At 34.6% G+C, this 24,053-nt stretch overlaps 3 protein-coding genes and 2 pseudogenes across 4 annotated transcripts; 2 read left to right on the top strand and 3 right to left on the bottom strand.

Moving 5' to 3' along the window:
- Positions 1-1,346: 1,346 nt before the first annotated feature.
- LOC106324961 lies at positions 1,347-3,324 on the top strand (annotated as a pseudogene).
- Positions 3,325-4,279: 955 nt separating this feature from the next.
- LOC106341313 (B3 domain-containing protein At5g25470-like) lies at positions 4,280-5,478 on the top strand. The gene is made up of 4 exons (XM_013780108.1): positions 4,280-4,383; positions 4,517-4,841; positions 4,959-5,083; positions 5,181-5,478. Exons 1-4 carry the CDS (start codon positions 4,291-4,293, stop codon positions 5,430-5,432), a joined length of 795 nt encoding a protein of 264 aa, XP_013635562.1. The 5' UTR covers positions 4,280-4,290; the 3' UTR covers positions 5,433-5,478.
- Positions 5,479-5,499: 21 nt separating this feature from the next.
- Positions 5,500-8,095, bottom strand: LOC106341302 (annotated as a pseudogene).
- Positions 8,096-10,323: 2,228 nt separating this feature from the next.
- Positions 10,324-14,312, bottom strand: LOC106315820. Its single transcript, XM_013753649.1, has 10 exons — positions 14,202-14,312; positions 13,764-14,035; positions 13,589-13,666; positions 12,998-13,512; positions 12,146-12,918; positions 11,886-12,076; positions 11,643-11,776; positions 11,120-11,475; positions 10,928-11,031; positions 10,324-10,567 (listed from the first exon to the last, which is right to left on the bottom strand). Exons 2-10 carry the CDS (start codon positions 14,023-14,025, stop codon positions 10,497-10,499), a joined length of 2,484 nt encoding a protein of 827 aa, XP_013609103.1. The 5' UTR covers positions 14,026-14,035; positions 14,202-14,312; the 3' UTR covers positions 10,324-10,496.
- Positions 14,313-19,319: 5,007 nt separating this feature from the next.
- LOC106322872 (protein TIFY 6B-like) lies at positions 19,320-22,436 on the bottom strand. 2 transcript variants are annotated; one of them, XM_013761022.1, is made up of 7 exons: positions 22,176-22,436; positions 20,931-21,136; positions 20,513-20,724; positions 20,316-20,409; positions 19,945-20,245; positions 19,775-19,838; positions 19,320-19,695 (listed from the first exon to the last, which is right to left on the bottom strand). In XM_013761022.1, the coding sequence occupies exons 1-7, from the start codon at positions 22,258-22,260 to the stop codon at positions 19,593-19,595; spliced, it is 1,065 nt and encodes a 354-aa protein (XP_013616476.1). In that variant the 5' UTR covers positions 22,261-22,436; the 3' UTR covers positions 19,320-19,592. The 2 variants fall into 2 exon arrangements, with proteins under 2 accessions (XP_013616476.1, XP_013616484.1); XM_013761030.1 differs by having other exon boundaries at positions 19,775-19,835; positions 22,176-22,434.
- Between the last annotated feature and the right edge of the window lie 1,617 nt (positions 22,437-24,053).

Consider the following 24,053-nt stretch of genomic DNA (forward strand, 5'->3'; position numbering starts at 1 on the left):
AAAATGAGGTCTAAATAACAAAAGTCATTCGAACATGAGGTCTAAACTTACAATCTGAAATATTCAATACAACAAATAAATAAATTTGGATATATATTTTTTTTACCATATTAAACTAATAAAAAAAATCAAGTATGCCTAATACATCAAATATTAATCTTAAGATTTTTTTTCAATATATTTGGTTCATTTACATTACTCCAAATAATATCTAATCAATATATTTAATATTTTAATAGAATAAATTCTAAACATAAAAACATAATATAATTGAAGGTATAATATAATAATTTCAAACTGAGTAATATTTCTATACATAGAACATTTCTAAAATATATATAATTTTCGTGTATAAGAAAAATCATATATGTATCAAAAGGTGGGATTTTGTTATAATAAATCAACCAATACATAGAAATATTCATAATTTTTTTATTTAACCAAAAAAACTGTTTGTTTTCAACGAATAGTTCAAAAAATTAATAACTAACCACCCAATTTGTTACTAACTATCAACTTTTGATAAATCTAAATTCATATAAATGTCAGTTTCCATATTGTAATTTAATACCTAACAAAAACTAATGGTAGATATATTTTTAATAAAAATGATCCTATTTCAGTTTTGGCCAAAGTTTTTACCAAGAAGAAGAGCAAATAAAAAAAACTATCTTATTTAAATGTTATAAAACATAAAATAAAATTAAGCGAAATGACTTAAATAAATATATTATCCTACTTCGATACAAATATAGTAATACAATATTTTTGATACTTCTTAAAAATTTTAGATTTATTTAAAAGAACATAGGTTATTTAGTAAAAAAAATATATCATATTAAATTTACAATAACTGTACTTGTGAAAATTAACAGATCAAAAACTAAATGTTATGAATAATGAAAATTATATATAATAGGATTAAAATTTGATTATATTTGATAACATAAAATATATTTTCGCCTTCTATTAATAGATATAAAATTAAAAAGTAAATACTAAAACGAGAAATAAAACTGAAAATGATAATTCTATAAATATTTTAATTAAAATAATATTATGTTTTGTGCGGGTAAAAATTCTCGCCTAAAATCGTAATCTATCTAATATACCAATTAAAAAATAGTTCATGTAAACATTAGTTATATATAAAATTAAAAATTTAGATAAAAGAAAGGTTATTGTCAAAAAAATTAATCCCATCAAAATCTAGTAGCAAGGTAAAAAGTCTGATTTTTGGATCATAGTATGGTAAAAAAAATATACAGAAAAGGGCCAAATAAAAGAAAACAACAGAGGAGTTTGGGACTAAGATGACGTCAGCACTGATACATTAAGATAACAAAACTGATCACTTCCCCCTCGTTTCTCTCTTTGCATATCAACAGAACCTAATCACTTGGCATCTCCTCCTTCTAATCCTAAACCCTAATTTGACCTTTGAAACTATCGGTAATGGCAGATCAGAGCAAGAACAACACTCCTGAGATCTTCGAGCTCAACAATGGATCAATGCATGTCAAGATCTCAAATTATGGTGCCACCATCACCTCCTTGTTTGTCCCCGACAAGAACGGTTCGTTCTCGATCGTCTCTATATTCATCCGTTTTATATGTTTTCCTTTTCTCCACATCCGAATTAATCATCTGATGGTCGAGTTTGATTTTTTGAACAATTGAAAAGGGAAATCGGCTGATGTAGTTCTCGGATTCGACTCCGTGGATCCGTACGCGGTAAATTTACCTAACTTTTTTTTTTAAAGGAGGTCTTATTAATGGCTTTGGATGTATCTGGTTTCAAACTCCACCCATGTGATTTCTGTTGTCTGAATTTGTGAATAAAGTATTTATAAGGAAGTGTTACAAAAAAGAAGAAGAAGAAGAAAGGAACAACAACAGATGTGTCTGGAATTCTTAGCATGCATAGTGTCTGAATCATTTTGTTAAGAAATATATATATATATGTTCAGGTTTTGTAGTGAATATTTTTGTTTATGATAAAAATATCTGGATGCTGTGACAATGGTAATGTGTTATATACTTTTATATGAATCTCAACTGTAATATGTATTATATGATTGTTACAGAAAGGGCTTGCACCCTACTTTGGTTGCATAGTTGGCCGTGTAGCAAATCGGATCAAAGAGGGCAAGTTTAGTCTCAATGGAGTCGACTACACTCTTCCCATCAACAAGCCTCCCAACAGCCTCCACGGTATAGAAACCATTCTCTCTTCTTCTGTATGCTTCAATAGCATTTTCTCAAAGTTAATCAGATGTGTGCAACATAAATGCTACTCTCTCTCTATATGCAGGTGGTAACAAAGGTTTCGATAAGAAGATATGGGACGTTGCTGGACACAAGAAAGACGGTGATAAACCTTTCATCATTTTCAAATATCACAGCGCCGATGGAGAAGAAGGTTACATCTCATTGTTATATATATGCGATTCCATAAGCTAAATATATAATCAATGTGTATTGACCCCTTTCACAGGTTACCCCGGTGCGGCTGCCGTCATGGCGACATACACTCTCACGTCAGCCACGACCATGAGACTTGACATGGAGGCAGTTCCGGAGAACAAAGACACTCTCAGCATACATACTGGAACTTAGCGGGTCACGACTCAGGAAACATTCTTGACCATAGGATCCAGATTTGGGGGTCTCATGTCACTCCTGTGGATCAGTTCACAGTTCCTACAGGGGAGATCTTGCCGGTAAAGGGAACTCCTTTCGATTTCACCGAGGAGAAACGAATTGGCGAGTCTATTGGAGAGGTGGGTTTAGGATACGACCACAACTACGTGTTGGACTGTACTGATCAAGAGAAGGACGGGCTGAAACACGCAGTGAAGCTAAGAGACGGTGCGAGCTCGAGGATACTTGACTTGTGGACCAATGCTCCAGGAATGCAGTTTTATACCGGGAACTATGTGAATGGAGTGGTTGGGAAAGGGAATGCGGTTTATGGGAAGCATGCAGGTGTGTGCCTTGAGGCGCAAGGCTTCCCGAACGCGATTAACCAGCTGAATTTCCCGTCTGTTGTGGTTAAGGCTGGTGAGAAGTACAAGCACACAATGCTGTTTGAGTTTTCAGTTTGAGTGAAACTGGTGGGGTTTAGATGATTGGAATAAAGGGCCGGTTTGATTGGTCCATAGAACCGGAAAGAGTGATTTTAGTTTTATCTTGTTCTGGTTGTGGGCAGGTAAACAGTAAACCAAACTAAACCAAATTTCTTACAAAAAGTACTCTGGCTTTGAATTAGGGGTGGGCAATTTCAGATTTTTGCTGTTAACGATTAAAGCCACATTTGGATACTTATAAATTTTGATCCAAATTCGAATTCGGGTTTGTGAATCCATTTATAAACTATATACAAAACTGAAAATTTTAAATATATCTTAAAATTTAAAGATAAAAATATACAACATACAACAAAATATTTTAAATTAACATGAAAATTAATTCACTTTAGATGGTTGGATAGAGAACCAATAGATATTTTTCAAAGAAATTTTGAGTAGTTTTAGTTATTTTCATATATCTATTTTGACTATTTTGAAAGTTTTAGGTATTTTGGATAATTCCAATTATATCTTCAGATATTTTAAATATTTTTTGGATATCATATTTTAAAAATAATTACTATATTCAAGCATATAATTATAATTTAGTATTTTCAGATAGCCCGAATATTTTAGAATGAGTTGGTTTTATTATGGTTCCTCGAATATTAATTTTTTTGGATTCCTTAAACTATTTTATGTTATTTTGGTTCGGGTCAGTTAGGTTAGTCAGAGGTCGGATATTTTATGCAGTTAGTGTTTGTGTAGATTTTATTGTTTTTGGATAATCTAACTTGCTCGATTATTCTCGTGAATCCGATTGAAGTTTTTTTTTTTTTTTGGACAACGAATCCGTTTGAAGTTTAATCGAAGATTGTTAATTTCAATTTTATGGATTCTCTGGTACAGATCTCTTTCAAAGCTCTATGCAATACCCGTTCCACGAGACTAGTACCCTATGACTTGAAAGGTTAGGCGTACTTTGGTAAATTTAACTCAGAAGCTTCGTACGTACGCTAACTGTCACACAGGCTTGAATAAACCATAAAAGCTATTTCATTATAGAGTCCTCTGTTTTGTCTATCGGACAAGAGGTACGAAAGAAGCAAAAATAAATGTTTATCTATTTCCAGTAATGTCGCTTTGATTTTTATTATATCAGATGCAATTTATTCTTACAAAACCTAATTTGCAGAACCGATCTAGCTTCCAAGAGACAATGTTGCCCGAGAGTGAGAACCGAGAAAATCTGAGCAACCCCAGCTTCATTAAGTCTTTGTCTATTGGACAAAACTGGAAATCTAAATCCATGGTAACTCTCTCTGTTCTGCTCGAAAGAGCTTATGCTTTCCTCAGTCATAGCTTTCAGTCTCATGTGTTTCTCGTCTAATATCAGTATTTATATATTTTGTTAACGACTGTTTCTGATTTGTGGCTTTCTTAAGAGGATTTTTCCGGAAGAGTTTGTGAGAAGCGCTGGTGAGGCTTTTGTACACAGGGTGGTGCCTAGTGTTCTCTGGAACAATTCCTGGCAATGTTGGCTCCGGCAAGACAAGGATGGTTTGTATATGGTCGAAGAAGATTGGGATGAGTTTTTGGATGACAACCTTTTAGATACAGATGATACCTTGCTTTTCACACACCAAGACACAATGTATTTTCAAGTGAGAATCTTCAAGAAAGATGGGAACGAGATCACTTCAGTACCTCTTGAAGGTGAACCTGCGACTCACCCATTTCACCAGGAGACAACCCCTGCCTATGCCTCTGGTAAAGACCATTGAAACAAATCATACTCATGCTCATCATACTCAAACCTATTATTTTCATTTTAAGGCGAAGAACTGACTCTCTTTTTTTTAATTGTATTGTCGTCTGAATTTTCAGCAAATGGAGGAACAAGTAGCCGAGCAAGAAAGGGTTATGCTCATGTCGAAAACCCTAAGCGATACCTCTTAAATCCGAGAAACCCTTACTTCGAGAAGACGCTAACGAAGACGAACATAGTCCTGGTAATAGTTGTAGCATGTTAAGTTTCTTTGCAGACTTGGCTTATGTCTATTTGCTTCTAATTCAGACTTTTGTCCTTTTTAATGTTTGAACAAGTAGTATGTGAATACGTGGGTGATCGAGGAGTATGACTTAGAGTTTAGTCCTCCTAATACCCACATGTACTTCCTTCTTCCCGATGGAGAAAAACTCGATGGCTACACCAAGGATTACGGCGGTTCACATAGTTTCCTTGGCTGGGCAGCTGTATGTGAAAGGTGCAACTTGAGAACAGGAGACACTGTGGTTTGTGAACTTGAACTCTCAGGACGAGTGGTTTCCGCTGTTAGAGTGCATTTACTCGATGAATGACAAGTCAACTCTACTCTCCTTGTTAGTCAGGTCAACATTAGTTTTAACCCAGCTTATTATTGTAATGTTAGATGTAATCTCTATGTTGGTTTAACCAATTTGTAACACTAAAAAATGTGATCCTTATGTTGGTTTAACAAACTTGCAAATGCTAAATTTTTTGTTCTTCTTTTGCTTTTAGGTCTTACTCGCATAGTAGATATTTTTCTTTGCTTTGGCTCTACTCTTACATTCAGCGCATATATTTTTCTATTAAACCATGCAAGACCTTTTCCACCTTTTCATTATCATGTCTACACGTTTCTATGCTGCTAACTCAGAAAGAGATCCAAAATCACAATTATGAAGTCATTATTCCTAGTTAGATTGCATACGTAAATCGATTGCTACAGTTCATCTTTTAAGAGAATGGTTTGATGCAGAATTATCAGATTTTAATACAACGAAACAGTCAACAACACTGCGGCAAAAGATCCTATTGACAGTGGAATATTCAGATTTTAATTGAATAAAATGTTACATCATTTGTATTCCAGTGTGCCCCTTTAGGTTATGAAAGTTTCAACCTAAACCCATCATCTACTACAATTATTACTTAAGCAGACAAGTGACAAAAAGAATGAGATTTGAATTGATCAGGGAAAGCTTATCTGCGGGAAGACTTTGGCTTGAGCCTCTTGTAAGCCATGTATGTGACAGCCGCCGAGAGAGAGTACCTGCTTTCATCAGACACGGACACAAGCACATATCTCTCTCATTAAACCATAGCACAATCTAGGACAAAACAATTCCAAGAACAACTCATGTATCTGTATGTAGTTACCATGTTAATGAGTAATTGAGATGGTCCTGTGGCATGACTTTACTGCGGATCAAAGTGTTCATGTCCCTGGGGACAGGATACGGTCTACTCCGATCTATGTCTTCATGAACGTCCTCTACGTAGATTGTGTTTTCAGGAAGACCTATGGCTCGAGTCATTGAACGTCTACATAGAACCACTGCCCGGTGCTTGGATCATTGGCTGGAACAAATATGCTCGGGTTCTCCCCGCCCCTAATCACACCAATAACTTCAACAGGCTTAACCGTTGGCAAATCCTCCTGCAAGATTTCAGTTTCCACAAGTCATAACGTGTGTAACAAGATTTGATAAAGACGCAAAATGAAAGAAGTTTCTGAACAAGAGGGTGGGTAACAAGACCAACCTTAGTAATGACTGGCGTCTTAGACCAAAACTTCCACCAGGAACTTTGTTCATGGGAGAGTGGTTTAGCTTTTGTTGACTCATTTGTAACGAAGTCAGCCTCAGTAGATTCTGTTGACTTCTCCCTCCAACTCCGAGGAACCCATCCGCGATTCACCAGAATAGGCGACTGCATGCTGGTTGACAAAAAGTTGATTTTTCAACAACATGGATGAATGGTTATAGAAAGACTTAAAAGCAAGGAGAAAGGATCATTACCCTCACCTATGCAGGTCACCGGGGATTGGCATCAGAGGCGTGATGACATAGAATCCATTTTCAGTCACTCCGGATATGGACCTAGACCGTGGACCCAAATAGATAGATTTTTTCTCGTCAAACACACCCTTGCAACTAACCCGTCTAAACTCCAAGGCATCCGGATTCTTATCCGGAGGATGTTCTGTATTTAGTTTCATAGGTTCCATTTTCAGCCGTTGTTGTTGGTACTCCAGTGTTTTGATCTGCTTTTAACAAGGAGCGAATCAAGCTTTGGGTTCTACTAAGCCAGAAGCATACCAGCTTCAGCAACCATTGAGAAGATAAAGAAAAAGGGAAAAGAAATCAAGAAACAGAATAGAAAGAGAAGGTGCAAGCAAGACATGGGAGCTGTAGCCAACACTGAGAATGATGCATTATAAGAGCTCTCAAGTATTAACATATCTATTACTTAGACGAAAGAGTTACGAACAGCCCAACATCATCGTGATACACAAGCCTCACTGAAACTAATGTACATGGGGCACACAAATAACACTTTTGCTATACATAGAGATCGGTGTGTGAGTCTCCAGTCAGAACGTAGATCTGACTACTTTCCCTCATTACAAAACCACAAGTATTGGTCTGAAGCTCGTCAATGCTTAAGACACGTATAAAAAAATATACAAAATTCCAGCTAAAACAAACTCCAATCAAGCTAGAAACACGAAGGAGAGGACAAAGGTGAAACCTTTACTGATTCTAAAGAGCTCAAGAAGAAAAAAGACCGACCTTTTCATCCCTTCTAACGATTTGCCATGATCCGAGGCCGAAGGTAATCACACCAGGCAAGAACAACAGCAACCGTGACCAATTCGACCCTCTTTTCTTATCTGAAACTTAAAAAAAAGGCTCTCAATTCGCTATATCCCAACCTCAAGCATTGGGAGAGATAGTATGGCTGATGACAAACCTTGCGGCGGAGCGGGAGAACTCGTTTGGCTTCCAAGCGCGGCGGAGGTGGATAACGAAGAATCGGCGACGGCGGAGAAGTGCCGTAGCCAGAATTGTCTCTGAAGGGAATGGGAGGTGGAGCACACGTGGCTGTGAGGTTTCGATTTCGTTACGAGTTTAGACAACGGCGTCGCCATCTTCGTCGTCGTCTCCCCCACCCCAAGATTTCGTTAAGGGTTTTTGCTAGAGCTATGATCCTCTGCCATCGGGTGCATCTAAGTTCCGGTGCTCACCACATTCCATATGCTTTCTATCTAGATTTCATGTCCAATTTTTTCCTAATATCTTTGTGATCATTAGCGTAAATACAAGTAAACTTTTATCAAAAACATTTCAAAATAAGAGAAAAGGCCATAGAATGCAGCACACACCTTATTATATAAAGCTTGATTTTTCAAAGTTACTAATTAACATGATTGCGACACATATCAATTATATATTTAAGATTGTGACATGTTTTAATCTATCTCATAATTAAAAATATATATACTAAGATATTAACAAACAAAAAAAATTTATTAAATTTTTTATTTATATATAAATTATTTAATAGTAATTTTTCTTTCTTAAAATCATAATCTAAAGATAATTGCAAGAGATTATTTGATAATAATTTTCTTTCTAATATTGTGACATGTGTTTAAATATATAAAATATTAAAAATATATATAATAAGATAATAAAAATGAATTTTGAAAAAACTACTTTTAAAAATTATTTAATAGTAAAAACGATTTTTAAAAAATATTTAGTAGTAATGTTTTTAGAAATTTTCATTTTTCAGAATCCTAAGAAATAGATTTGAAAACAATTTACTTAATATATTTTTTCTTTTTTAAACTTTTAATGAAAATATAATTATAAAAAATTATATTGAGCTTGTTTCTTCAAAATTGCTAATTAACATGATTGTGACACATAGTAGTTAAATATTTAAAAATGTGATATATGTTAAACTATATCACAATCAAAAATATATATACTAAAATAATAAAAACGATTTTTCTTAAAAATTAATTATAAATTTTATTTAAGAGTCTTATTATTATTATTATTATTATTATTATTATTACTATTATTATTATTATTATTAATATTATTATTATTGTTGTTATTATTATTTTTCATTATAATGTTTGTTTTAAAATATACTAAAGATAGCGAATTATAAAAGATAAACATTAACTTTTAAGAAAAAAATGTTAAACAAAAACGAATTATAAAATCACACAAATACAATAAATTATTAACATGAAAAAAACTAACTTAAAATTAAAGAATATTACTTTTTTAAAAGCATAATTAAAAGAAAATTGTAAAAGTACTCTTACTATTTTCTTATAAGTAAATAACTTTATTTTTTAATAGATAATTGTATGTTAAAAAATTATGACAAAAAACAGCTACAAATAGTTAATTTCCGTTTTAAAAGAAATCAAATAATTAATTTCTATTAAAATAAGCAGAATTTTTCTATTAAAAATAAAATAGTTGTATTAAAATCTAAAAGAAATAAAATAATTAATTTCCGTTTTAAAAGTCTAAATAAAATAAAAACGTAAAAGTAATCTTGTTTTTATTATAATTAACTAACTTTACTTTTTAATAATTTTGTGTTAAAAAATATAAATCAAAATTAACTTCAAATATTTCAACTGATATGATTATGATATATGTGAATTAAAAAAATTAGATTGTGAATGTGTCAATAAAAACTTCTATTATGTAAAAATAACTTCTTCTTTTCCTAAAATTTTAAACAAAATAGATTTCTAAAAGAATTTATTTTCTAATCTTAATCGATAAAAAAAATTTCTTTTTTTTAAATCGTGACCAGAGAGAATTGTCAAATTTTATTTAATTGCAATTTTTACTTCAAAAATTTAATGATAAAAATGATAGTAACAATTATTCAATTTACAAGAAAAATTGTAAAAATATTAATGATATTGAAAAAAAAAATGAATTTTGAAAATTGCAACTTTAAAAAATAGTTAGTATTGACTGGATATAATTATTTGATAGAAATTTATTTTTTTTAAATCCTAGACAAAATATAATAGTAATAGATTATGTAATGTTAATTTCCTTTTCTAAAATCCTACAAAATTGTAAAAGAATATTTGATATTTGTTTTCCTTTTTTATAAAAAAAATCCTAAAAAAACAAATTTGTATAATACTTTTAAGTCCTAACCAAAAAAAATTGTAAGAATTTATTTGATATTAATTAACTAAAAATTATTTAATTAACAAAAGAAGTGTAAAATTAGTATTGATACGAATTGTACAATTTTAAAAATATTTATTAATAACTAAAAATAATTATTTGTTACCAATATATTTTTTTATGAAATTCTAAAGAGAAAATAATTATAATAGGTTATATGACAGTAATTTAGTTCATATCTTGTGTTCAAATAAATAGGAGACAAAAGTGGTTTTACATCATATAACATTTCTTTCAAACCTTGAAACATCTTTTGGATGTTTTAAACACACAATTTTTTTAATGAAGCCCTATTGAGATGAACATGGACCTGTTAAATGTCACTGCTCAGTGTTTGAATAAAAAGTGGTATTGGCTTTATCTTGAATAAAAAGACTAAAACATTCCAGAGGAAATGCTTGACGTTGCGTTTATCTTCAGTGACTGATCCGGTATGTACCTACGACCTGCCGCCACACACACACACAAGCCCATTTAGTGTTTCAAACAGGAGCATCTAACGTTTTGAAGATTCTTTATCAAAGAAAGAAAAAGAAAAACGAAACATTTTGAAGATTCTTTACCAAAGAAAAAAAAAAGAAACATTTTGAACATTCTACAACGAGCATTTGGTGTTGAGTCATTAAACAGGAGCATCTAACACTTTATGATTAGGACTCACATCAACCCATATTGAAGATTCTTTATCAGCAAATAAAAAAAATCATTTTGAAAAATCTACAATGAACAGATCATTATTTATTTTCGAAACTTTACTTTGTTCATATGGGATGTTTTCATAGAAAGGGAGAAGTGTTTGTGTTTACCTTTCTCCTTGACGTGGACTTGGAGAGTGTCAAGAGTGATTATGCCGTCAGTCAAAGGGAGAAGCTCTAGCTTGATCGTCGCTGTAGATTTCGAAGGAACGCATCTGACACATTTACAAAGTAAAACCAAGGTTATCAGTTTACAATGGTAACAACCTGAACTAAAATCATGTTGGTATTATAGGTTTTTACCCCAAGGGAACTCGACTTTGTAGCCAGAGATGTGTACACCCTAAGCCGCTCTTTGGAACAACATCTGAAGGGTTGTTGGAAGAAGCAGAGTTCATTTCGTCATTTGTTGTAGTCTCTGTCCTTGTCGTCTCCAGTGGCATTGAGGGTAACGGTTGCACTTTACGCCTTGTTGTTGTGTTGCGTTTCTCGCTTTGTACCATCTCTGTGAACTCAGAGAACCCTGGGAATGGGCTTACAGGAGAGGTAGGCGTGGAATTTAGGGACACCACAGACGGAGGCGATGTGAATGATGCTGGAGCGAGAACCGTTAATGACAGATCTTCAGGTGTTAGATTTGATGCCTGAAGAGTTAATATCTGAAAGCAGTAGAGAATATAAGTATGAGCTACAAATACAAAAGACTCCATTGGAGTTTAACTTGGGTAATCTTTGAACATGGCCAGTAATTGATTTAATATGAAGATTAGAACTACATTGTAGTTAGTTATATTTAACTTCTAGGGTTAGTTAGAGAGAGAATGACCTGAACAGGTAGGTGGGAGGCTCTCCCATGAGGGCCACAAGGCTCTCCTGACATTTCAGACGCAACAGAGATCATCAGGTCCTTCGAAGCTCGAGGTCTCCACTTTGTCCGCTGTTTGAAAAACAGCCTTGATTCTGAATCCAACCAAGAAATAAAAAAAAGCATTTAAGAAACAACAATAGATCTGAAATCAAAAAAAAAAAGACATAAACATGGCTACAAACCACAGCAACGGGGATCTACCTGTGTAGTTGCATCGACATGACACCATAAACGCATACTGATCCCCACTAAAACCGCTCCCTTTTCTTTCAAAATTTACAGACGGAAGAGACAAACTCGATGATTTGAGTTCTTTTCTTGCAGCAGAGGGTTTGACATTACTCCCAACAGAAAAGGCAGGCCTCACGATGAATGAGTGCTCCTCACCTTTCCTGAAACGTTAGCAAACTGTGAGTTAAATTACTGAAGACTTCTGAAACTTACTGGTCGTTTAAACAAACCTGAGAGTCAAATTCGGCAAACTATGCTCGTTTCCAGCTTCAATACATGCGATTGGCACTGAAGAAGGAGAAGCACTTTTCCCCGCCTCTTCAAAAACAATCGTTATTGCGTCAACGTATATTACAATATCTGGAGTGTGTGTAGGAGCAACATTCTTAATCTGAACGCAGAGAAGGTCATCTGTATTGCAGTCAGCTGCAAAAGAATTGATCTCAATAGGCTGAATGATTTTGAGTTTCCTCCTCCACCTCCTGCCGGGAATGCATATACCTTCGAGTCCGCAACGAACAGAGAACCTATCCCACTCCAAGGGAACACCCCGGAAAGATAAGAGCTCTTCAGTCCCACGCTTCTGACCGTTTCTTAACGTTTGAGCTGAATAAATGTCCCAGTCTTCAATGTCAAACGATGGTTTAGAGCTCTGTGTTTTCACGGGTCCGGTAACCGGTGCAGTGTTCGGCGGCAGAGAAGACATGGAGTAGCTTCTAAAATGGCCGAACGAGAAGAGCTGAGAGCCTGAGACGGAAGAGATTGCTGGCTTGTGTGCACTGCTGCTGAGACCTGGGCTAGAGCTTATAGGAGGTGGCAAAGAACGTGGTTGCTGAGAAATATTGTTATCCAATGGTATCAACCATTTTAGAAGATTCCCATATGGATCCTTGTGTTCATGATCCGAGTCAGAAAGTGGGTCCCTGTCCTGATGCTTCTCAAACTGTAGTATCTCAATGATTGGTTCTTTGGGACAGTCAACGATGTAAACTTGTAAAGAGACCTGCACCCTTCCAAACAAAGGTCTTGTGTGAGAATCAACAACTAATAAGACAGAAAGTAACAAAAGTACTATCACATACCACTATGTCTCCATTGGGTAAGGCGCAGCATTTTGCTCTACTCCTAGCTACACCTCCAGCAACATCAGGATCAAACTCCCCTCTATCCACAAAAGCACTAACACAAGGTCTCTTTCCATCTCCCTCCTCCGTATCTGCAGCCATAGAGCTTTTCTTTGACCAAAGAGGCTCGCCAGACTCTGCAATCCTAACGAAGAAATGAGACTTCTGAAACCTGGAAAGCAAGTCTTCCGTCCGTCTCTTGTGATCTTCCTTCCTCAAGATGGATTCACCATCTTTTTGTGAATCAACACTCTCTTTACCAGGACTGTTCCCATTCTGAGCTGCGAAATGGCCGTCAGGGTCCCCTAATGGTATACTCTCGTAACTCTCCCCGTCAGAGATATCTCCGTTTTGTTTGTGAGAGGCTTTTCTGTTTACAGTTCTGCTCATCACCTCGGCAACTTTGAAAGTAGTGATGATCTCTGTGTCTGCTTTACTGTCGGATAAGCATGCAAAGATTTGAATCTGTTCCCCTAAAATAGAAAAATGTCACACTGAAGTTACAAAATAGCTAAAATGATGAGATGGGGTTGAGAGACAGTGCCATACCAGGAAACACAAAGGAGCGATCTAGGGACCGTAGTGACTGAATATCAACTGACTCAGACCAGTTGTCAGGGATCTCCTCTGTAATAAGAGATCACCAACCACCACATTAGGATAAGTAGAGAAGACCGTTACTTTTAAAAAAATCAAAACTTGGAGTAAGTGATAGTATTCTTACGATATGGAATTGAGATCCATCCTTCTTCCTCAGATACATCTGAGAACCGCTCAACACCAGAGCCACCGGTGTTTGCATTTGACTCTCCACTTCCATGGTCGTCTCCAGATCCATCTATATGATCCTCGAGGGATGGATATTGTAGGAAAGGCTCTTCGGCTCTTTCCAAAGTTGCTTCAGGCGGAGGTTGAGGCGGTGGTGGTGGTTCGCTCACCGGGGGGCGGTGAGTAGCGGAGGAAGCAGATCGGAGCAAGAAATTCATTCCTCAGAAACTGCATCACAGAAGAGCCAAAGTTAGTCAATTTTTTTGTATATTCATTTGTCCGTCAAAATCCCCAAAAAAAAAACAAAATCTTGAATCTTTACGGAGAATTAAAAAAAAAAAAAAAGTTGAATCCGAAAGAGTAAATAGACGAAATGGTTCCAGATGAAACTTACATGAAGACTCAGAAATTGGAGAGCTTCAGCAACGGTAAAAAAATGTAGCTTCGAGCGGATAACTGATGGAGATCCAAGGAGTTAATTAAGCGAAACACAGCTATTCCTTAAACTTCAACCATTGGTCAGTTTTATTTTATGACAACCCCCCCCCTAAACAGAGAGCATTTTATTTCAATTCAAATAAAAGAGAAAAAAAAACATTTCAACTAAAAATATGATTAGGAGTTAATAACTTAATGAGATGGAAATAATAAAATTAATTTTGAGGATTGGATTATTAGAGGATAACCAAGTCTGTACATTCAGTAATGAACACCAACTCACTTTTAAAGATAAGATTTGATTGATTTTGAGGTGCTTACTATAGTTCTCTTCTGCCGTCAAACCGAGTTTTTTTTTATCGCTGGGATTATGGTTTGTCATCGGGTTTCCATAAACAAACCTTGTAGCCTAAGGTAACATCTTTGGACTTTGAATCAAACAAATCCTAAATGTTAGTAAAACTTTAAGCGTGCTCATGGGAAAAAAACGAGTAAACGAGAATAGATACATTAAGAGGAGTTAAGTTAAACCAAGCGCAGACAGTCCAGCAGTTTCAAGGCAACTTCGACTCCAATACGGATTCGGGTTCGAATCCCGTTGGTCACTGGAAGCAAAAATTTATCATACGGGCAAAGCTAATCCTGGGTCTAAGCAATAGAAGCAATAGCTTCCGGCCGCCAGTTAATATCAATAAAATTGACCACATTTTTCCAAAAATATCTCTTTAGTGTATTGGTTGCCCAAATCCGGGTTCTAGATCCCCCACCAATATATTTTTTTATTTTCGGTCATTTTTTTTTTGGTTTTTAGCTTTAAGAATTCTAGGACCGGTACTGCATCCGGGTTCTTCCAGCATCCGGTGACCGAGGCGTACTCCGGCTACGAATATTTGCCGCTAGTCTGGACTTATTTCGGTGGGGGCTAGGATACGCCGTGTTATTAAAAAAAAAGAATTAAGCTAACGACACTTGTAATTATAAAGGCATTATTAAAGGGTTTATTTGCAGAATAGCCATATTTTGAATATAAATCAGGTGAATGGTAATGATTTTGACATAATGCAATGTCAGACATTTAGACTTTAAATTGTATGGTTTTGTCCCCGCGCTTAACAAGTTTCCAGTTGCAAGTGAGAAAGTAGATGACTTCGTGCTTTTTGTGGTGTATTTACAATCACATATGGAAACAAAGCGCATGTCCCAGATTATTTATCACCTAAATTTTAACGGTATACAATAAAAAAAATAGCAGACACTTTAAAGTAAAAAGTGTATTCAAAGTACGTAACATATGTGAACATACGTGAAGAATTTAAAGTTACAAAATTCACATTCCATATAACCAAAATAGTATAGGACAACCATAGTAATGTAATAGTAACAATAAAATAGCATATTACATATTGTTCAAATTTCGAAATATTTAAGATTGCATGGAAGTAAGTAATGTTTATCCCAACGTTTACCCAAACCTTCTATAAACTGAATCCTAAACATTAATCACTAAACCCTAAAATGAAATATAAACCCTAACCCAAATATCAAAATATGCAAAATAGTACATACGAAGCATTGTCAAAATAGAATAGTAACAAACGAACTAGCATAACATATATTGTTTAAATTTTGAAATGTTTATGATTACATAGAATGAGGTAATGCTTACCCTAAACGTCAACCCAAACAGTACATAAACTAAACCCAAAAAAATTAATCACTAAACCCTAAAAGAAAGCATAAACCTTAATCCAAATATCAAAATAGGGACATTACACATATGAAGCAATACTAAAATATAAAACTTAAACCCAAACAGAATGAAACAAAATAAATAGCATAGTACATATTAGTGAAATTATGAAATGATTATGCTTGCATAAAAGAAGTTAATGCTAACTCCAACCTCAACCTACACCTTCCAAATAGTAAACCCTAAATCTTAATCACTAAATCCTAAACTTAATTATAAACCCTAAATATAAATCTTAAATCCAAATAAAATGGAACAAAATAGATAGAATAATATATATTAGTGAAATTATGAAATGTTTATGATTCCATAAAAGAAGTTAATTGCTGACCCCAAATTCAGATTGACTATAGAGAAATATGTAAAGATTAACGGCATTAGAGAAAAGAGGTGGAAAGACAACATCGTATGAATATTATTTCATTCAACATCACATTGTATTCTGTTTTATTTGATGTGATAATAAATTCTATTCCATTTACGTTTAATATACTATTTCTCTTTACAAAATCATATTCATATCAATGTAAAACACATACATACACCGATACAAAACTCATATCAATAGAGCATGAACCAACAACTAACTAGATTGAACTTTTTTCCAAGCATCAAATGAAATATAACATTGTAAATAGTACATTATATATTAATAAACATGGCAAATAAGAAAATAGTCAAATTTGAAAGAAAAAAAGAATCTGTTTCATTTTATAAAAAATAGTATAGAAATACAATCCTTGTTCATCTCCTTCCTTGTCTTCGAATGCAAATCAAAACTTACATGTTTTCATGTTTTGTCTTCACTCAATGAAATATCCTAGATTGAAAAGATGGATGCACAGAGCCGCAATGTCGTCGGCCTGGGTGATGTTCCTTGCTGCATCAGTTGCTGTAACTGCAGCGGCGAGATGGCGGTTTCAGAAGCAGAAAAGGTTGAAATTTTGGGAGAAATTTTTTGATCACAAAATACTCCCAGAAATCCCACATAGACAATTTCATCAATAATCCCACAAATCTGAGAAGAAACAGATTCACCTTCTCCAAAAAAAAAAAAAAATTACAGAGAGTGAATGAATATCAAAGAACCACGAGCAACTTTTGACATGTAATTATTAGGAAATTCTATTTTTTTTATTTTTTTTTCAGGTTTTACCGATTGTGTTGAAGGACAAAATAGAATTATTATACAAAAGTGAAGCCGTGTATAGGTGTACTAAGAAAATTGGTTATGTAGCTAATTATTGTTTTTATTCATAGTGATACAGCCCAATTTCCAATTATTAAATGCATTGAAGTTAACGAGTAAACAGAAGAGCCTTGAAGACTCCTCCTCCTCGACGACTCTCGAAGACACCGACGCCCTAGATCTGTTCCGGCGAGTGCGCCCGCTCCGGCTCCATTCGTCTCTGTTTCTTTCTGCCTCCTGCCATCTCCTATTTCTTTTGTCGATATGCTCGCGACCCTGGTGATGGAAGACGACTGTGTTGCTCAGATCTGGTCAAGTAGATCTTGATTTTGGGTCTCGTTCTTCCTCTCTGGTGAAGTGGCGAGACGATAGGAGTTATGGAGGTTAGGTGGGGGTCGGCTTTTAGACTTAGGGTTTGGAATCCCAATTTTCCGTTCGTTCTGTTTATGAAACTTGGTTGGTTTTGGACTGTTTGGAGAGGTTGGGCTTGGTGTGTTGTCTCTGTTCTTTGAAGTCAACTCTTTTGGTTGTTGATCTTCAAGGGTCAGAGCCTTTTACGAGCTCTATTTTAGTTTTGGAGAGAATCGGAGAGAGATAGATGTTTTTAGGAGACAATGCTCCATTGTTGGTCGTTTGTCTCCGATTTGTTCGTGATTGTCCTGGATTTGGAGTGGAGTGTTTTTATCCAGCTACTGGCTGTGTGAATAAGACGTGTTCGGGAAGCTTTTATAGGCTTCGCCGTAGAGTGTTGGGCGTATGAGGCGCGTGGAGAGCACAATCAAGGTCCAATGGCAAGTCTTAGTTGGAATTGAAGGGTGTGTACATCGACGGTTAAGGATTCTAACCTTTCTTCTGTTTATGCGTTGGTGATGCTCGTGTGCGTCCGGTCTACCTCGATGATCTTCTCCTCTGGTGTTATTTGTGGATGTGTTCTCGTTAGGTATGCTCGTCCTTGAGTGCAAGGTGGTGCTCTCCTCTCTTTTAGTGATCTATCTCTTCCTTGTTTTTGCATAAGTCATGTTCTTTGTTGTTGTTTTACTCTTGGTACCAAGGGGTGTTACGTTGTTTTACCTCGTCGGCTTATGGTTCCGGAAAGGTTTCGTTCTTTTGCCGGCTTTGTGTAAGGCATGGTTATTTCAATATCAATCCAACAGGAAAAAAAAAAAAAGAAGTTAACGAGTAACAATCACCACTACCAATCTAGTACTACTGGACAAACAAAAGAGTTTCGCTACCTAGCCAAAAAATTTGAAAGGCCCAATAAGGGGAAAATAAGCTCATTAACATCAGGGTTCACGAAGCGTACAATTAGGGTTTTCAAGATGTAGCTGTCAGTATATAGTACACGCCCATATCAAGAATAAGTTCATCGTTAGTTAGTTTAGTCTCTGTAAAAGTCTCTGCGTCTATGAATTTTATTTTATCGAGTTGATAACAAGGCAGTACGTCACTGGGCGCTTGAGAAAGTGGTGCTTCAGTCCTTTTAGCTGCCAAAATAGACGGGAGCACTAATGCTTTCGTTTGCCGTCTTCCCTCGGCTTATGAACTCTGTTGCTCCCACATTAGCCTCTTCCTCCTCAACTCTATTTTTCTTCCGTCTTTCATATTACATCATCAGAAGAGAAACAAAGGAAACCTAGTTATGATATATACCGGAAAATAAAACCAAAAATCATAAAAGTCACTAAAACAAACATCAGTGTAGAAGAGAAAAGTCCAATTCAATCTATGTAAGGAAACTTGTTGTGATATATACCGGAAAATAATACTGAAAATCACAAAATTCGCTAAAACAAATATGTAGTGTATAAGAGAGAAGAAAACCTCATTCAATCTATGTGTTCTTATTATTGCAGATAATTATTTAAAAAAGACCCAGTAGTAAACTTATCATGTCCTCTGATGTTCAATCTTTGGTGCCATTTCCTTGACATGGTATCATATTATCATATTTGATTCATCGACGTCCATAGTTGAGAAGCTCCCCTGTCCATTCCTTTTGTCTGGTCTTGTTCACCTCTGACATACTATGAATTAGCAAAACTGGTGTAATAATATAATATCGCATTCCTAAACGGCTTTTCCATATTGAGACAACCCAATTGAACTGATTGAAGAATCATATGTACAAAAAATAAAGAAACCAACGTTTTCTACAAATTTTCCAAGTAATTGTTACATTCGGCCAAAATAAGATGATCGAAGTAATACAACTATTGAAGAAACTCAGTGTATGTAGCGATAGAAGAAAAAAAAGTTACACATGTATAAGCTAAGAATAAACTCAGCGTAACCAGAGGAAAGGAGAAAAAGGAAAATTATGTAACAAAAAATACAATAACCTAAAAACCCCCAAAATATGGGTCTGGATTGGTCGGAAGCAAAGCAGAGTATCACTGCAAATGAGATTAGGTTGCAGAGCTGAGAGAAGAACTTATGCATTCAGACATTGGTGTGCGACAATCTGTTGATGACTTCTTGTCTAAGCAATATGGCGATAGGCTTGTGACCCTGCAAAACCAAAAGTGTGAGAGAGTTAAGTCTGAGAGATCGTTAATTGGTTTCGTCTATGAAGAATTGCTGTGTGTACCTTTCTTTGCGTTTCTCTAAGAATCTAGCTATAGATGCTTTCCTAGCCTGAGGTAAAGCCACTGCTAAGAAACATAACCAGAATGAAGCTACATCCCATACAAATAGCAGTAAAGCTAGGCCGAGTTTAGTTAGCATTAGGTATAAAAGACTTTGCGTTACCCATTTTACCTGTTTGAGGTACATTGGCAGAACAAGAAGCTACCACTGAAGAATTGATATTGGATGCGTTAGTTTGGTTGTTGTGGTATGTTGTTGTAAAGCCTCTTGCTGCTTTAGCTGCTCCGAACCCATTTGAGCTACTTCCAGCTTCAGGGCTAAGATAAGAGACTGTAGGCATGAAGCTAGGAGGCATAGCTGACGAATCAACGGAGGCACGAGCATGGTGGACCACTTGTTGATGAGTTTGTGGTGGTGAAAAGGCTTGTGGCATAGGGGAACCGTTTCCAGCAAGTAACATTATTGCCTTGGCCTGTGATGGAGGAATGATATTATTAAAGCAAATGATTAAAGAATATATGGGAGAAAGTGATTTGAGTTACCTTTTCAGGAGATATGTCATTATAAACACAAACTGAACCGGCATAAAAGATGGTCAACTGAGCAGGTGATGATCCTGATGGCTTGGAAGAACATCTGACAAAAGAAGAAAGTTTGAGTCGGCCATGAAATAGATTATGTTACTTCAATACATGATATGATGAATAACAAAGAAATGATAGAAGCAGTGGGTACGTACCTAATATCAGTTGTCCCAACAATGGAACCTGGAGGAGGAAGGACTGATACTGGAGGTGCCATGATAGGAACTCCTACCAAAGGTTGCGAGTTTACGCTATTGTTGATGAAGCTTGTTCCTCCTGGTGCATAATGAGACTGGAGACCCGGCCTAGACATTGAAACTGAGATAGCTTCTTCATGTTGTTTTGAACTAGGGAACATCCTAACTCCCTGAAACCAAAAAAAAAAAAAATAATATAATTGTAAGGAAACTGTTTAGACTGAAGCTTATCTTACATTCCAAACAAATCACTAAGTGTTGATCAATCAGGAATCACAAAAGAAACTTGTTCCAAACTTGACCTAATGCCACATGGGTCTATAAACTCCAATCAATCTGATAATTGGGTATACATAGGTATTGATATGGTAAATACCTGGACAGAACTGTAAGGAGTGCTCCGGTTGGAGGAATCATAAACATCAGCTACGGATGATGGCATGAAGGAACCAGAGTGTGGCAGATGATAGTTTCCAAGGTTTCTATGTCTGTTTTCTTGGGATGGCCTGAAAGCTAGAAACTGAGGAGAAGAGGTAGCACAGGCTTTGTTTGGGAATGACCACTTCATTCCTCTACTCGGGGCTGCAAAAGGAAACGAAACAAACGAACTACATCAGTTTAAAAGTCAGACATGAAGTGGTTACCGTTAAACCATAAATGTCTCGAGATCATACAAATAAATTTAAGAGACAGATAATTCAACACCCAACCTAAGAAAAAGATGTCACCAACTATGTGATAAAGAAACCGATACTGTTTACAAATTCAACGAGGCAACAAAACCACCTTTAGAAACCATGTCCCAAATAAATAAATAAATAGACAATTATTCAAAATCATTATATTTTATTACTATTACTATTTAATTTAAAATTAAAGAGAGATTCAACTTTATACATAACACAGCACATGGTCGATGCACTACTTTTATGGAATGCCACGTTTTGGCTGATAAGAAAACAAAGTGGACGTAATTTGTTTATTCATCGTGGTGAGAAAACTATTAATTCTCATTGTACATTCAGTTATATATTATTGATTATAATACCCAACACCACTTTCACTTAATCAACACACAATCAAATATTTAATCATCGAATATAAATAATCTTAAAACTTTTTCAAAAAAAAAAAGAAGTGAAAATTATCTGTATACTAATCTACTACCAACCGTCTCTATTCTCTATGTTTTTGTCTCTACTCAATCTTTCTTTTCCAGCATTTTACGTATTCGTTTCTAAAATTAACTAATACTTTTCTCGGTTAGTATCAGACTCATGAAAACAAAATTTCTCCCTAGAGTTTTGATTGTGTCGACCCTAAAAACAAGCTTAAAGATCTGTACGACCTAAAACATGTTTTTCACCGGTTTCCTAAACAAAGTAGGAGTAATACTAATTTCATAAAATTCCACAGTTCGTTTCCCGAGAAAGCTAAGGACAATGTTTTCCTCCAAGAGACAAACTGACAATCCAATCCCCGACCAAACAACAAAGTCGGGTTAAAAAAAAACATATTCTCAATCTAGTAGTAACTCCTAACACATAATTAATCCAGGATCCACAACAAATCGACTAGTAAGGTTGGAGAATTTAGTCCAACAGAGAGATTTAATATTAACCTGAATCTCTGGAGCTTTCACTGGTTTCCTCCTTCACAGTGATCGGTGAATTTTTTGAACCCAGCCCGAGAAAATCTCTCTCCATGTTATACAAAGCCGCGGAGCAACCACGATGATTCGATCTCAAACCTCGAGCGATTTGTAAACGCCGGAATCAAACAAATATTGGCAAGGAGAAAAAGCTTAAAGGGTCACCGGAAAAAAGGAAGAAATGAGAATGACGGAGGAAAATGAAAAACGTGGGATGAAGTTAAACATGAGGCATGTGAACACCACGATTTATTTATTTATAAACTTTTAAAATTTAAAAATAAACGAAAAAGATTCCTTTTTCTCCTTTATCATTGGCGCAAAAGACCATTACAGGTTTGTCCGGTTCCGTCACTGGATATATAGACGGTCTTAAAGCACGTGCGTCGTCGTGAAGTGCGATTTACGCGTGTGGCATTTATTTTAATTGTTCGACACGTAGTGAGTCACGTGGGTTATTTTACGAGCTCCAGACAAATTTTTAACGTGAATGAATCACGAGATGCGAAGCGCCAATTTAATTAATTTACTTTTTTAACTTTATTCGTAACAACATGCGAAATTGTTGGCTGACTCGCGAATGGATCGCGTGTGTCATAAATGCGTTTGTTTTACTGATTTTCATTAAATTTTAAAAGTATTTATATTTAGTAATTACTATTATTACTTCCTTGCACGTTCTCTTGACCAAGAAAAAACATTTTTTTTTCTTTTTTTTTGAACGTAAGAAAAAACATTTGCACGTTTAATCATTTTCTGCAAACAAAAAAAGAGAAAATTTTACATATTCTGTGTATTTTATAAATGTGTAGTTTTTTTTTTGTCAACTATAAATGTGTAGTTTAATCCTCAAATCACCGGATATAGTACTAATAGTTTAATACACCATGTGAACATGTGATTATGTCACTACTCTAACATTCGATAACTCTAAAAATTGTTATTATTGTCAGTGTACTTTTCTTGCAACTTTTGTTTATGTACTTCAATAATATAAAAATTATAAATTCTTTTGGACTAGTTAGTGACATATATGTTGCTTAAACTATACTACTATAGTCGTATTAATGAAACTATTGGCACCAAACGAAATGTTTTAAAAATATAAATAACTAGGATAAGCTTGCGCAGGTTGAGTTTATTTGTATATATTATCGATAGTTTCTTTTATATATTTGATCATTTTATTTATATATATAAAATATTTTTTGTTGTTATTATATAATTTCTTTTCGATGGATCGGATCAATTTTTATTAAAAATAATAAAACAAAACTATAATTAATACATTATGGGTTGATCGGATTGGACATTAAACAAATTATGACATAAAAAACTTATTTTTTTCATCGAACGCATTCTTGAAAAAAGTGAACAATATTGTTTTCACAGTTGAATTATTTTGACTTTTATCTTCCATATGGTATTGAAAGCTTTCAAATCAACCATCGAATTGATACATGTCATTTTAATGTTTTTAGTCGTATACTTAAGGAAAACTTACATTTTTGTAATTTAAATTCGTTTTAAAATTTTTAAAATATAACATATAAGAAAAAATCTAACATATAAGAAAAATCTAACATATAAGGTTTCCTCATTTTTGTATTTTAAAGTCGTTTAAAAAAAATATATATAACATATAAGGGTTCCTCATTTGTGTAATTTAAAGTCATTTTAAAAAATTCAAAATATAACATATAAGAAAAAATCTAATTTTTTTATTATATGGTTAATGTGATTGTTTATTTTTTTAATAATATAAAATTAAACAAAATGAAAAATGATGTAAAAATTGTTATCAAATCCTTATTATTCATAATCATTAATTGCCATATATATGTAAAT

The sequence above is a fragment of the Brassica oleracea genome, chromosome C1 (assembly GCF_000695525.1).
Source record: "Brassica oleracea var. oleracea cultivar TO1000 chromosome C1, BOL, whole genome shotgun sequence".
In the NCBI taxonomy this organism is placed as follows: domain Eukaryota; kingdom Viridiplantae; phylum Streptophyta; class Magnoliopsida; order Brassicales; family Brassicaceae; genus Brassica; species Brassica oleracea.